This window comes from Psittacula echo, assembly GCF_963264785.1.
Source record: "Psittacula echo genome assembly, chromosome: 16".
NCBI lineage: Eukaryota > Metazoa > Chordata > Aves > Psittaciformes > Psittacidae > Psittacula > Psittacula echo.
This window is the reverse complement of record NC_137752.1, coordinates 1,419,895-1,434,237: the sequence shown is the minus strand read 5'-3', so window position 1 is coordinate 1,434,237 and position 14,343 is coordinate 1,419,895. Positions and strand designations below refer to the sequence as shown.

At 46.8% G+C, this 14,343-nt stretch overlaps 2 protein-coding genes across 6 annotated transcripts in view; both read right to left on the bottom strand.

The window, feature by feature from the left end:
* SNAPC4 (small nuclear RNA activating complex polypeptide 4) overlaps positions 1-10,827 on the bottom strand; it is a 17,377-nt gene extending 6,550 nt beyond the window's left edge. Inside the window, exons 1-15 of one of the 5 annotated variants that reach the window (XM_080630874.1) lie at positions 10,684-10,827; positions 9,088-9,128; positions 7,672-7,845; positions 7,029-7,154; positions 6,104-6,182; positions 5,493-5,574; positions 4,911-5,015; positions 4,607-4,679; positions 4,199-4,363; positions 3,849-3,996; positions 2,771-2,877; positions 2,394-2,488; positions 1,772-1,866; positions 1,084-1,169; positions 472-861 (exon numbers count right to left, since the gene is read on the bottom strand). In XM_080630874.1, coding sequence (XP_080487000.1) covers positions 472-861; positions 1,084-1,169; positions 1,772-1,866; positions 2,394-2,488; positions 2,771-2,877; positions 3,849-3,996; positions 4,199-4,363; positions 4,607-4,679; positions 4,911-5,015; positions 5,493-5,574; positions 6,104-6,182; positions 7,029-7,154; positions 7,672-7,845; positions 9,088-9,128; positions 10,684-10,693 — 1,776 coding nt within the window. In that variant the 5' untranslated portion in view covers positions 10,694-10,827. Of the gene's footprint in view, positions 1-471; positions 862-1,083; positions 1,170-1,771; positions 1,867-2,393; positions 2,489-2,770; positions 2,878-3,848; positions 3,997-4,198; positions 4,364-4,606; positions 4,680-4,910; positions 5,016-5,492; positions 5,575-6,103; positions 6,183-7,028; positions 7,155-7,671; positions 7,895-9,087; positions 9,129-9,782; positions 9,989-10,043; positions 10,344-10,683 lie in introns of those variants that run through there. The other 4 variants (XM_080630871.1, XM_080630872.1, XM_080630873.1 and 1 more) reach the window with 4 other exon arrangements.
* On the bottom strand, positions 10,758-14,343 carry ENTR1 (endosome associated trafficking regulator 1). Its single transcript, XM_080630883.1, has 7 exons — positions 14,232-14,343; positions 13,896-14,141; positions 13,260-13,333; positions 12,402-12,513; positions 11,790-11,852; positions 11,285-11,424; positions 10,758-10,892 (listed from the first exon to the last, which is right to left on the bottom strand). Exons 1-7 carry the CDS (start codon positions 14,322-14,324, stop codon positions 10,799-10,801), a joined length of 822 nt encoding a protein of 273 aa, XP_080487009.1. The 5' UTR covers positions 14,325-14,343; the 3' UTR covers positions 10,758-10,798.

Here is a 14,343-nt window from a genome sequence, read left to right as displayed (position 1 = left end):
GACATTTAATATCTTGCTAAGAAGCATTTTTCTGCAAATATGTTCCAGGAGGGTTTGGAGTGTTTCAGTACCTGACCTGGGCCGAAAACCAGCTCAGAATCAGATAGAGATGTGTAAGTGAATTCTTCCAAACCCTAAGCCTATACACCCTAGTCACCAGGATGGAGACATACGAGTCACTGAACCATTCGGCCTTATGAAGACCTAAATAAAGTTCTGTTTCTGAGACCCCACGTGCAGAAAGAGCACAGCAACTTCCTAGGTAATGCACAGGAGGCAGGGCTAGATATTTCTGTTCAATTTACAGCTCAGTTTCCAACAGCACCCCCCGATGGCACAGTGAGAAAGCGGCCAAGCGGCACGAAAAAGATTTGCCATCGTCTGCCCTTCACTGCAGCAACTGCACTTCCCAGTCACTTCTGATCTAAACTCTAATCCCATCGAGAACGGGCTGAGAATCTCAGGATTCACCTTGCTTATTACTTCTGCTGGATTCCTCACAACGATGTCTGTGGAATGTGGACGTGCAATGCCCCTCAGGAGGGTGCTCAACTTTGCTGATTGATTGGCAACTCTGTCCTTGTCTCCGTCACTCATTGTACTTGGAACTTCACTGCTACTGGGCTTTGCACTCGCAGGAAAGAAAAGGGATGGAGTTTGATATCTTCCTTTGTTTGACTCCTGTGTATTTGTCTGTGTTGGTACCCACAAATCAATGTTGGGCAATGCACACTCCTCCTTGGTTGTCGTAGTCTCCTCCTCTGAACTGTCTGACAAGTCCAGTTCTATGTCTTCACTGCTGGTCTCGGAAGAGCTGGAACTCTCTTCCACGTGCCGGCGCTTTGTTGGTCTGGATCTTTTCTTCTCAGTGAGAAAAAGCACAGACAAGTTTTAGCCAGTGTCCACCCTTCACTTGTTAAAGTTAAAAGCGAGTTAAAAAGTTTCACAGGGCAGTATCCTATCAGTAGCTTCCAAATGGAAAGCTCTGCTTTACTTCTGCTAAGATTAACTAAATCCAGTGCAAGTTTAGAGAAGCTTAATTAAAGAGATGAGGCTGTGTCACAGCAGGAATTTGCACAATACCTTAGACCCAATCATGAGCTTCCACTTGCTCAGGCACTGGGAGCCAGTACGATGTGGCAACTCAGAAGCTATTTTACTCCAGTGACCTAAAAAGGATGCAGAGCAGAGCACACCTATTAGTGCAGCAAACTGAACAACAGGCTTTTTCAGTGCAGAACTTTATACAGGTATTATATGTTTCCTAGTATAAGAGAGAGAGCTCCTATGTGAATGGATCTCAAAAACTTAATACCCAGTTGTGTTCTTCAGACTTTGCACTACTATACATTCAGCTCAAGTTAGAAACTAGTAGAAAATGAAGCAATGATGAAAACCCCTGCAGAACTACACCTTCCCTTGCAGCAGTAAGAGGATGTTTAGAAAACAGTTTAAATGTTGAAAAACTTCTATTTGCTAATTAAAGTTGTCTTAGGGAAAATAAGACAACTCTTTCACAGGCTGTTTAGAGGGGAACGCACCCTACTCACAGCTCTGACACCTGGCCAACACACCTATACAACTGTACTACACAGCCCCTCAACAACTGAATTTTCAGGAACAGAGCACACAATATAAGGGAGGTTGCAATCACCAGTATGAAGTAGAGCCTGCTACTATCAACTGCAGGCCTTAAAATAAGAGAAGAAAACTTAAATTCCTTAGTAATACTTCTCTCAGCTTCTGAAGATTAAGCCATAGAAACACTTACCCAGTCCATGCTTTTGAACCAGTTCAATTAGCTGCTCCTCTTCCTTCAAACTCCACTTGCCCTTTTTTACATCACAGTGCAATGCTTTTAAGTACCTTTAAAATGAAAACACTGAAGTAAGTAACATTCAGTCCGGCTTGTACAGTTCTGACTATCACTGCATACTCCAAGGCTGAAGAAAACCAGCATTCCTAGTCAGATCTTTCCTTTTGTTAAGGGGTCCATCCCTACTCCCTTCATAAAGCACAGCTACAGCCTCTTTGTTCCCAAAAGTATCAGGCCACATGATTAAGAATGACAACAGGCAGCTGTAAATCGGGCCACTGGAATTAGGCCATACTGTACTCTGAGGCTCCTGAAGCCGGGTCCAAGGCTGACCATTGCTCGGCAGCTCATTGTTTGTGTTCTGTTACAGTAACTGAGTAGATCACTGTCACAGACACACACGATACAGATGACAACCTTGCCTCCCCACATGCACTCATGCACATTTAATGACTCCTTTGCTTATTTTCAGCAACATCCCTTCCAACTTCTGCTAACCCACAGGCAACTCCACTGAGGGAGTTGCACACCAGAGGCAACGATAAACTTGAAAGCTCAGTTACCACATGGAACGTACCGGTCTCTGCACTGAGCATCGCTCCTCCCTGGCACTTCTGTCCGAATTTTGTACCAGTCACGCTCTCCATACTTCTTAACTGCAGCCAACAGCATCTGTGTCAATCAGACACAGCAAGAGTTGAAATTCTTAATCAGCAATAACCCTAACAGGCCTGAGACAGAAGCAGTTGTGTTTGTTTCTACTGTGTTACAGATCTCTGAACAAACATGTTTAGGAACTTCTAAGCCTTCTTGACTTGTGAACTGTGCACCTTGGTCTGGTTTAGATTCCTTTGTGCCTCTGGCAAAGCTTGGGTGTAGATAGTCATGTAACACCTCAGCAGTCTAACCCTCCCAATTGCCCTGCAATTCTAGGCATCAGAGAACAGAGCTTACAGCATCTTCCTCTGGTGTCCAGGGTCCCTTCTTCAAACTGGGGTCCACGCTCTTTGTCCAGCGGTAAATCAGCTGAGCAGAATCTCTTCCTTCCATGTAATAAGCAACTAGAAATGCAAAGGTGTATTTTAAAGTCTGATGCAAGCCATGCTTCTTCATTTACTTACAACTGTGATATTTCCAAACATTGGGCTGCCATAAAGCAGCACTTTAGTCTCAGCTTAAATATTTAAACAGTGTTACACAACAAGAATCAAAAGAGTGTGGCATACACAAAGTGTTACTATTTGTAATGGCATCATCCACACAACATACATGACAACCCAACAATCCATCTTGCAACAACACAGAACTAGGAAGTTTTGGCTCCGATACTTATCTGACAGGTTCAAGACACCAGGTGTTAGACTCACAGGCTTGGATTTAGGACCCCAGACAATTGGTTATTATTTTCAGCTCTATTCCCCACTTGTCACACAGCCTCTCACACCTCTGAGGAAGAGAAGCAGTAGTACTGACTTCCTAGAATAGCTTCTGGGCACAGCACAGCACTGAAAACTGCCAAACAGCTGGGCACAAATGAATGCTGGCTTTCTAGGGAAGAACTCTGATGATTTTGCTATCATCAGATATAAAATCAAGGCTGACACAACCGTCAGAGTGAGTACTCTGAAATTCTGCCAGTTTCAACCAAATTTCAAAGATGGATAAAGGTTCCAAGAGATACTAAATTCTTGCTGATATAATGAAACTTCCAGGCAGGCACAGGAAAAGCACATACCACTGCTCCCACCAAGGAGGAAGAGCGAAAACTCAACCATCCCCTTCCATTCACCTCCCCAGCGAGGAGGTTAAGAAGTGTGTACATCTGTAGTTCCAGGTGAGTCACAGCACTGTTGTGCCCTGCTCTGCCCAGAATGTTAAGGTGAAAACACAGAACTGTGACTATCCTGGAAATGGAAACATTCATAGGAAATAAAACCTCATTAGTTCCTTGAATCAGAGCAGGCTGGGTGCTCCAGTGTGCAGAAACATCCAAGACGTGAATGGAAAGCATTTTCACTTGCAGGTCACTTACTTTTCTTATATGGGATATGACTTCCTACTCTCATCTCTTGAACAAGCTCTAAAAGCATCTGATCTTCACCTTTGGTCCACTCTTTTCTTTTCAGATCTTTATTATAGACTTGATACTTCTGCAAGCACTGGAAAGGTGTCCTGTTCGTCTTAATAGAAGGAAGAGAGATATGCAGGTAACTCGTTATTTATGAGGACAAAAAACAAAAGGGGAAGGCTAAAGTATCAGACTTTTTTAGCACTGTTCTTGGACGTTTCCAAGGAAAGAATTAACAATTAACACAGTTAATGAGCCACAGTCCAGTCAGGATTAACTGACTTGTCACCTCCTGTTTGAGCTCAGAACCTTACCCCCAACTCCTGAGCTATAGCCTGCCAGTCCAGATAACCATGTTGAGCAGCTGTCTTCTTTAGCCTCTCGATTTCCTCCTCAGTCCATTCCTTTTTGTTGATGCTTGGATGCTCCCAGTTTTGCCAAAACTTCCTCAGCTCTTCCGGACCACGTTGTCCATCAAACTAAAAGAAAGAGAAGAATCTGGTTTGTCTCATAGCTGGGAGTGAAACACCAGGGCAGACAGGAACACCGATACAAGGAATCTATTCTGCATTCCAGTTAGAGTTTATTGTTAAGTTTTGCAGAATTAAAACATCAAATTAGCAAGTTGAGATCATGGCGCAAGCAAACAAGACCAGGTCAGGTAATTGTCAAGGAAAGGGACACAGGTATCCGAAGTAACAAAACTTCATCTCTCAACTTACGTGAATGTTTGAAATTTTCTCCCAGTCATGCTCATCAAATCTGTTTCCTAACAAGTCGCTTTCTGGGAGTTGGCTAAAGCAGAAGGCACAAAGAGAAAGAAAGAAAGAACACGATTCTTAGTAAAGAACTGTGGGGATGAGACCTCTGCAGAGCCTGAACAGCACTTCATTCTTTGCAAGGCAATGCAAATGAAGATTTCTGCAAATGTCACCTCTAGAAGTGCTCAAGGAAAGTGGGAATGTCAAGAGGAAAACTCCAAGAACAGACTTTCATTTTCACCAAAAACATAAAAGGATTTCTCACTTAATTGCCTCTATTTCTCGCTCCACTTCTTTGATTTGCTTCTCCAAGATCTGTTTCTCCATTTCAGTCTTGACTTTCTCCAGTTTCTGATTCCAATAACTCATCCTGTTCAAAGACATTTTGATGGTTACTTAATATGACTGGATGGGAATAAAAAAATGGCATCAGAAAGCATAGGGCAATGGGAATAAAACAATGGCATCAGAAAGCATAAGGCAATGCTGGTTTCCCCATCAGTATCATTGAAGTTTATTTCCACATTACACAACTGCTGTTGTTCTAGTTTTTCCCACACAGCACACTCATTGTTCTATTTTTGCCCCTTCAATGCAAATCATTGACCCAGAACAGGTCTCAGATTAATTATTTTGGTATTTACAGAGAGAACCAATGGTTGCTGCAACAGGAACAAAGACTGTACCAGCACAGAGATCTCCAGCTGGGCACACCATTACAACTCGCTATGTATCACTGGTGCTCACAGGACCTGCTGAGGGAAGGTGCAGTCCTCACACATATCCTGTCTTTCCTTCATATATAATGTTCTCATCAGGAGAAAGAAGATTTTTGCACAGTACTTACTTCAGTAACTTGGGCTGCAGCAGGCGCTGCAAGCGGTCACTGACTACTGATTTCTGCAGTAATGTCTTCTCCCTGCTCTTCCCTAAACCAAAGAACATAATTGAGCATTCAGACATTAGTGCAAAGCCACTACCAAGAAAAAAAGAGTGCCACTGCTTTCAATACCCCAGCTAAAGCATCCCCCCGGTCTCCACTAAGAGCTCCCTATCTAAATCACCAATATCAAGCCTGACTCAGGCAAGGCACAGCCTGTGGCTCCGTTTCAGTTCCACAGAGTTCAAGAAAAATCATCACCGAGGTGTTCGGAACCATTTAGGGCTGCAAGTGTCCCTGGAACTGCTCTAATCTGAGCAGTGCCCTTGCATGATCTCATCTGGCTTTGGAGAGCTCACGGGGTTATTGCATCAGAACAAATGCAAATGAAGGAAGGGAGTTGTTAATCGTTCCCTGGAACAATTTCTGGAACATCCCATTTACTTTTAACTGCCTTTTTTGTGAGTCAAGTATGAAACATTAGAACATTTAACTGCAAATGTGGGGGACTAACAATATGAATATATACATTTGTTATAGCTCTTACGGAACACTGAACAGCATATGGAGTTACTTACATTTTGCCGAAATCAGTTGTTCGAAGGATTTTATGCCCTGAGCTGCCTTTTCCTTGGCATCTTCATTGGCAGGAGGGCCCTAATGAAGATTACAAGGGTTATATATACTTGAAGAGTCAGATACACATTAAAATTACTCTTCCTTCTTAGAAAGCATGGATTGTTACAAAAGAGACTGGTAACTCAAACCTGTGCAAACTGTCACATTCGAACTGCAAAGTTACCTTTACTAACACTAGCTCAGATACACCAGAAGACCTAAGAAACCAAACAGATACATGAAAGAAGTAAGCTTGTGCTTACACAGCACACTCCCAGCTTAGAGCCAGGCCTGCTCGTGTTAGTTGACAGTTGAAGAAGCTTTTTGAACATGGGGACATGTATTACATGTCTGTACCTACTTCAGGTGTGCTACCAACTTGGGTAAGATTTAACAGACAAATTACCAGGCAATGCTTGACTGTTGGGATAATAGAAGAACGGTGACAGTTGACATCTCAGCTACAACTAAAAGTCAAGATCTCCTTTTGCTAACAACACTTGAAAAACACATGGAAAAAAAGTAGTGACATTTGCCACAGAAAACTCAGTTTCAAAGACAATGAGATTTCAACAGCACTTTAAGCAGCAGCATGGAATTGGACTGTGGAGATGAAGACAATCAATCACAGTTAAGTTGAAAGCAAGAATGGTCAAGTGCCCATGGCTGGAATGCCTCTCCTCAGAACCTGCTTTCAGACATCACAGACGTGGGCTGAACAAGTATTTCCAACAGAGAGTAAAAAACAAATGAGGAAAAAACAACGTTTCAAAGACACCAGTGACATTCAGTTACACAAGTAAAAGGTAACACAGTTTTAACAGTTACAATTTGTATCTACCATTGAAAGTCATATCAGTGTGTAATCTAGTGATGTTTACTTACAATTCCTGTTGTTTTATCCTTAAAGTATGGCTTCATAAAATGACCCAAAAATATATTTGCTGGTAGATTTCTGCCATCTCCTGCCTTTGCTATTTTTGGACCTCCAAGCTCACACATGATCTCCTTCTGCAATACAGGAATTAAACAGTATCAGTGTCTCCTTCAAATTCCTAATTTGAGAGAGCAGTGGCTGAGCCACCACAAACATCCCAGGCAGGGTCCAAACTCAATTTAGACCAGACTGTAAATCAGTGTATGTGTTAAATATGGGATTTGGAGCTTCCTAAGGTTGTACAGTGCACTGCAGATGATTAAGAAAACATTAACCTGCTACAAGAAGCTAAAATATAAAATACTCAAGTGATGCATTTTTGGTGATAAGAGACCATGGAAACATCAGTCAGAAAAGCCATTTGAAGGCCAGTGACACCGGTTTGAAGTGCCACGAAGAACAAGAACCTGGTTCTTGGCCAAGTCACCCGAGCACAAGAGACTGCAACTGCTGCAGTCAATTCCACTGGTACATGTGGTGGTCTAGGAATGCCCTGGGAAGTTTTACTGGGCTTGATGTCAAGGCAAGACGGCAAATGGCAACGCAGAAGAGCACAGGAATGAACATTTTACTCCTGTTCCACCCACCTACCTGCTGCTCTTTGTTTTGTGCAAGGAGAAGCTCAACTTCCTCAATCTTTTCCTGGATGACTTCCTGGTACACATGGTTCATCTGCAGACAGGTTTCTGGATCCTGTGGCAAACTGCTTTCAATATCATCATTATCATCATCGTCATCACTACTGTCATCTTCTCTTTCCATTTCCTTGAAGCAGTTGAGGCATTTAAGGGAGGGAAAGGAAGAAAAATGCTTGCTGAAAAGCAGGTATGTAACATTATTATTTTTGTAACTCATGAAATAAGAACAAGCCTTTGTAAATAATTAAATGCAGTTGAGTTTTGTGCATAGAATTAAAGGTCACAGATCTTTAGTAACAAATAGCAATGAGAAAGTATCTTGGCTATTGGGTTTCACAATAACGAGCCAGTACCAGATAAGTGGTTGCTGACAGGACAACGGCACTTTCCAAACCTAAAGCTCAGCCAGAGGAAGAAGAGATGAAGACCAAGGTGATAACGAAAGGACCACCAGGGATCCCAAAGACCTCCGCCACGTTATTGTGCGCATGCAGAAATGGCCGTGGATCTATGTAAAGCAATTCCCCGAAATCTAATGAATATGTACGGCATTTACTGGAAATGTAATGAATACATACGGTAAGCAACAATATAATCACAGTCTGTTTGATGCTTGAACGAGACACATTAGGAAGAGATCCCCTGTGTCTCCCAGCGCTGCAATAAAGAATACCCGCTTGTCAACTTCAGCTTTGCTGGCGAGTTCTTAGAATCACTCACTGCTTCTATCACCTTACAAAACTGATTTTAAAAGAACAGAAGGCACATAACCGCTTGTCTCTCCCTGGCCGTTTGAACTGAACTCTCCCAGGAACGGGTTCCAGTCCAGCCCAGCTCCCCTTTGCCCTGTTCATTAGTTCAGCTGCTATCTGAACCAGCCTGACTGCAAAGCTCCTGCAAACCGGGAGTACTTTACACTGAAGCTCTCCCAGCTGCTAAATCTGCTAAACTCTTCACATTTCCAGTTCATCTGTGCTTCTACTGAAGCAACTCATCCTTTGCTTGATTTATTGTAAAGCCCAGCATACCTCAGGCACAAAGCAGTAAAAGATTGCTTGATCACAAGCTGATGATTTCTTTCTGTGACCTCCTCAGAAGCCAGGGTGTTTCCAGTGACAGAGATCAGCAAGAACTAGAGCAGTGAGGCCCCTGATCCCCTCATTTGTCTAGACATGAACAAATCTGTCTCTTACATGTGAATTACAAAGTCCTGGGCATGAACAACTAAACCTCCATTTCTATTATTAATCCTTCCTGAGCTCCAGTCAAGCCAGCTGCCTGGATTTCCCCAGCACAGAGTTCTATTTCCCTTTCTCCTGCTCTCTTCAGTAGACAGATGGAGAGGTATGTGTAAAGAGAAAGCAGTTACCATTTCAGGATGAGAACTTGAGTCATCATCTTCACCATCATCTGTTAGACAACAAAAATACAGAAATACTAACTGTAGTGGGAGTACAAGAGGAAAGCTTCAAACCCAAACCTTTTCAATCAAAGCACATGCAATAACACATTGTATCTCAGCCAAGACCACTGGAGTCTTTGGCCAATATTGTCAATATATAACCAAAAATGATATTTAGCTATATTCCATGTACTTTTTGTTCTAGAGTAGGAAAAAAGCAGCTCCTGATTGCTACAATCAAGCTGCATTTTGGTGCTACACATCACAGCACATTGTGGACTCTAAAGTATTCAGCCAAGTGCACATTCCAACCCAATAGAACCCATAAAGCACCTGACAGCCCTTCCACCCTCTTCAGGAACATCTGGGTTTGCATTCAGAGTGGCTACAGTCTTCTGACACACAGTATTCAGACTTGCATGATGGGGTCAACTCAAACACGGGTGGATGAAGTGACTGTGACAACCAGAGGTACCAAAACCCCAATTCTATCACCACCTCCTTTTTGCTTTGAAAAATTAACCGGGGGAGGCACAGGCAGGGTGTGAAAGGGAGCTGCTCACACAGCAGCGCCTGCACTGCCATCCTGACAGCATAGAAACGGCTGCGGTTTAACTACGGACAGTATTTGGTGGGCTGCGTTTCATGAGTCAGCTCCTTACCGCCCGCCCTAACTGGAAACCTCCACCAGCGGCGGAACAGGTCCTCAGCGCTTCCCGCTAGCCTGACCGGGGCTGTCCCGGTGCAAGAGGCTCCTCCTGCTAAGGGTAGCCCTGAGGAGACACCTCGAGTCCGCCCACACCCGGCAGGAACGGCGCGGTCACCGGACAGCGCCGCGAGCTCGTCCTGTCAGGCCGGGCCGCACCTCAGGAGCCGGAGCACCGGGGGAGGCAGGAAAGGGCCGAGCCCGCGCCGCGCCGTACCCGTGCCGGAGCTGCAGTCGGACACGTCCGCGCCGCTGGCGGCCCCGCCGGGCTCCAGGCTCCGCTCCAGCTGCTCGATCTCCCGCCGGATCTTCTCCCGCTCCGCGTTCAGGTCCAGGGCCCCGGCCGCGGGGCTGCTGCGGGGCCCGGCCGCGCCCGGCCCGCGGGACATGGCGGCACCGCGGCCTCGGGCCTGTCCCGCACACCCCTCCCAATCACCGCCGCGCACCGCGGTCAGCTGAGCCCCTACGCACGTGACGCCGCGCAGCCAATGTAACGCGCCGCCGATGCCGCGGAGGGGTGGGGATGGTAGCACGTGGACAGTGAGAGGGCTCCCCCGGGTCCCTGCTCCCCGCCCCGGGCCCGCACTGACCGGACACCGGCTCCGCCGCCGCCTTTAATGGCTCCGCAACACCCGTCACACAGCGGCCGGGACGAGCGTTACAGCCCGCACCCGGAGCCCTCCCTGCGCTGCACGAACCCCTCCCGACCCCTTCTCCCTCCGTGGCAATGGAACAGTCCGGATGGGGACAGAATGGCAGCGGGAGTCTCAGCCAAACCCCAGTGCGTTGTGGGGTCCCAGCGGGAAGTCGGGGTGCAGAGGAAGGAGGACCCGCGGCCCCAGCCCAGAGGCACGTACTCTTGTCCATTCGGGCTTTAGGAGTCCAATGGCAGCAGCACCAACAGCTTTGTGTATCACAATGAGCCAAGTATCAAAACCAGAGTTTTCGGGAATGGTTTCCATTCTGTTCCAGTCACTGTCCATCTTGGGACACTTCTGAAATCCTGTCTATGGATGTGAGGAGATCGGCGACAAGCTGCAGTGACTCTGCTCCAGAGACCAGCTGCCTGCAAGGAGGGGGGACACAGCATTAGGTGGGAGAGGGTGAAGGAGATGCCAGGTCAGTTGTTTTTACTCAGGTACTGTGATTTTTCCAGAAGCAGTTTATCTGGACTGAAGACTGTGGTTCTTGAGGTACAGGAGGCTTGGAGAGGTGTAGGAGTCCTACAGAGCCTCTATAATGGTTTTGACATTAAGTAAAAAAATACGACTTGCACGTTCTAGTCATTTTTATTACCTAAACTTGGAGGAAAACAAGTTGCGGGTGAGTAACAACATGGAGCAGTTGATAACATACAAAAAGTAAGAACCCAAGTTTCAATCCTAAAAACGAAAGCCCCGCAGGACATTTAGCTGTGAGCTCTGGATGGTGTTATGAGGTCATCATAAAACAACTCACCTGATGGAGGCCTGAGAGTTGGTTATGACAGTGAGAAGGTTCTGCAGGGCAGCATCCGCGTTCTGCCTCACCGTGGCCAGACTTGCTGCCTGGCCCAACCTCAAGGCTTCATTCTCTGACTTGTAATTCTTGAGCTGAACCTGGGGAGGGAGCAGAGAGACTTCACCTCAAAACCGAAGAGCTCCCACAGGTAATAATCCCCAACTAAAGCAGCTAAAGAACACGTTCACAGTTTATTAGGCATAACCAATAATGAACAGATGCCATAAGCAGACCACCTGGAGAGGCTCCTCCCAGCTCTGAAGAGCAGCCTCCGACAGGAAACTGAGCTGAAATCACACACAGCACATCCACAGCAGCATGCCCTCAAGCCTGCTTCCTTCACAGACCCAACCAGGAGCCAGTGGTGGAAGCAGGGATGGAAGCTGCCACCAGTGTTGACACCTCGTCTAACGCTATATAGGCTCTGCCACATCCCTCTGGCTTTGAGAGCACCTCTTCCCACCTGCAGGAATGCGTTCTCCTGTTTCAGTTTTGTAGCACTGTTCTCCGCTTTAACAGCCCGTTTCTGAAATAGAACAGAGATCATTTATCCCACAGCAACGTGGTTAGGATGCAACAGGCAGTTACACGGGAATGCCACATTCCAGCATGGAACTGTTTGAGATGCACCACCCCGTGTTCCAAATGCATTAGAAGAGAAAGTGCCCCAGACATGTCTGAGCAGATGCCTCCTCTCCTCCCTCCCAGTTTTCCTTTCTGGTATCTTCCAGTGCCACCCATCACTTCTGAATGTGAAATTACTACTATTTTGGGGGAAACAGTACTTGGTATAAATAAGCAGCAGGGTAGCAGCTGGTAGCTCACATGGGAAGTGCTTTCAGAAGGCTGCAAAAGAGCTGCTGAAGTTGTTTATGAATCCAGAAATGGGACTAATGCAAAAAATTCCCTTATTTTAGGTAACAAAAGTTCTTGACTGGGACACGGTGGTGTTATGGGGGAAAAGTCTGAGCCTGCATCCGAGCTGTTCAGTGCTCCCTCATGCTCCCAGGGAAGGAAAAAGGACAGAACTGCACAGCTCTGGCTGCAAGCTGCCTCTGCAACCACCACCACTCACAGTCATCAGCTGGAGGTTCTGTTCCACGTGCTGCACCATCGCTTCCAAATCCTGTGCTTCTTTTTCCTCTTTGATTTTGTTTTCCTCAAGCTTTTTTTCAAGCTTCCTCACCCTTAAAAGAGACAACGTTCAGTGAGCATCAGCAGCATCAAATACTTTCAGAAGAAAATAGAGAAGGAACAAGAAGCTCATTCTTTCCTGTTGTAAGAGCAATGAAGACTTCCCACAGAACTACACTTCTAGAGGGTGGCTCAGGGGATTTCTTTGTTCCATAGACATTAGCATAGCATTAGTGGGACCCATCCAGGGGAAAGGCCTTACAGAAAATAATCAGCCTAGGAGAGTGTAATTCTGAAACAGTTACCCCATCACCAGGGAAGCAACAGCTGCCTCACTGCAAGGAGCAGCAGAGGATTCGGATGGGAACTTAAGGAACCCTTAAACACCACCCTACATTGGTCACCAGGTTGTTTAACCTCAGGAAAATCAAGTCTCCCAGTATCAAATTGGTCACCAGCAAAAATGAAAAACACTTTTCTTGTTTCAAATGGGAGATTAAGATTATTTTGTTATTTTGGAGCTTTATGAAATACCTCCTGTCAAGCCCTACCCTCATTGTCGCAAAGCACCTAAACTGCATGAAGTGTAAGCCACGCACACACTCCTCAGCAGTCAGTTTGCTACTCTTTCCAAGCCTTTTTCAAGATGAAAATCAGGTTAAAAAGCTTTTTAAACAAATAGCACAGATTTCAACTACATTTTTCCTCTTTAAAGACGGTGACTGTCTCCACTGAGCACCTCTTTTAAGACAACTCCTTGTCTATGTGGTTACTTTCCCCCGCACTGTGGTTTACGCACTTGTCTGCTTGAGTTTCAGAGAAAATCTGAAGCTTGTTGATCTTGCTTCTCAAAGTGGCATTCTCTTCCTTCAGCTATAAAAAGAAAAACCCTCATTAGAAAAGAGGGTGCAGTTTCACAGCACTACCAACACTCCAAAGCCAGTACCACAAGAAATGTCCAGCTTCAACTCTAGTGCTGAGGGGTTTTACACTGCCTATGACACTCAAGCTTACTTTCGCACTTTGTTAAGTGGCTTCAAGCAGGGAAAACCACACTGACCCTGTGCGGCACTGAACCACCAGCACAGATATGACTAATCAAACACTGTTAACTCTAAATGACCTCAAAGGGTATTAAGTCTAAATTAACAGGACCTCAAAGGGCAGGAGCATGAGGAAGTCACCTGCTGCCAAAAGCAGTGGGACACAAAAGGTACAGGCTTCGGCTCATGCTGCAGAGCAGCTTTTCAAGCCTATTGCTTTTCAAGCTGCGTTAACAAGCTGCCACGTATGGCGCAGCTCCCGCTGACAGCAGCTTTGAGAGCGAGTTTGTGTGGCAACCCAGCACTGGAACTCGGCCGACACAAGACGAAGGCCGCGTTAGCGTTTGTGCCCGCCCCGGGCAAGGTGCCGGGAGCCCGGCCGGGGCGCTCACCTCCTCGTAGCTGGGCTGCCGCACGGAGGGAGAGCCCGGCCCCGCGGGGGCTCCGAGGGAGGCCGCGCTCTGCTCCGCGCCCTCGGAGAAGGAGCCGGCGGAGGGCGATGCGGGGCCCGCAGCGGCGAGGTGCGCCTGCTCCACGGCCAGCGGCTGGTAGCTCCCGCTCCATTCCTCCTCATCGTCCTCCGCCTCGCCGAGCGGCGCCGGATCCCGCAGCAACAGCGGGCCGAGGCTCGGGCCGGGCTGCGAGGGGAAAGCGGAGCAAAGGCGCTGAAGTAGGCGCGGGTCGAACCCCCCTCAGCGCGGAGGGGCCCAACCGCGCCCCGGCCTCACCTGCAGCGCGTCCCCGCCGCCCCGCGCCTTGCTGCGGACGAACTCGCGAAAGGAGAAGGGGTTGTGCTCAGCCGGCAGCCCCCCCGCCGCCATGTCCGAGCCACAGACCGCC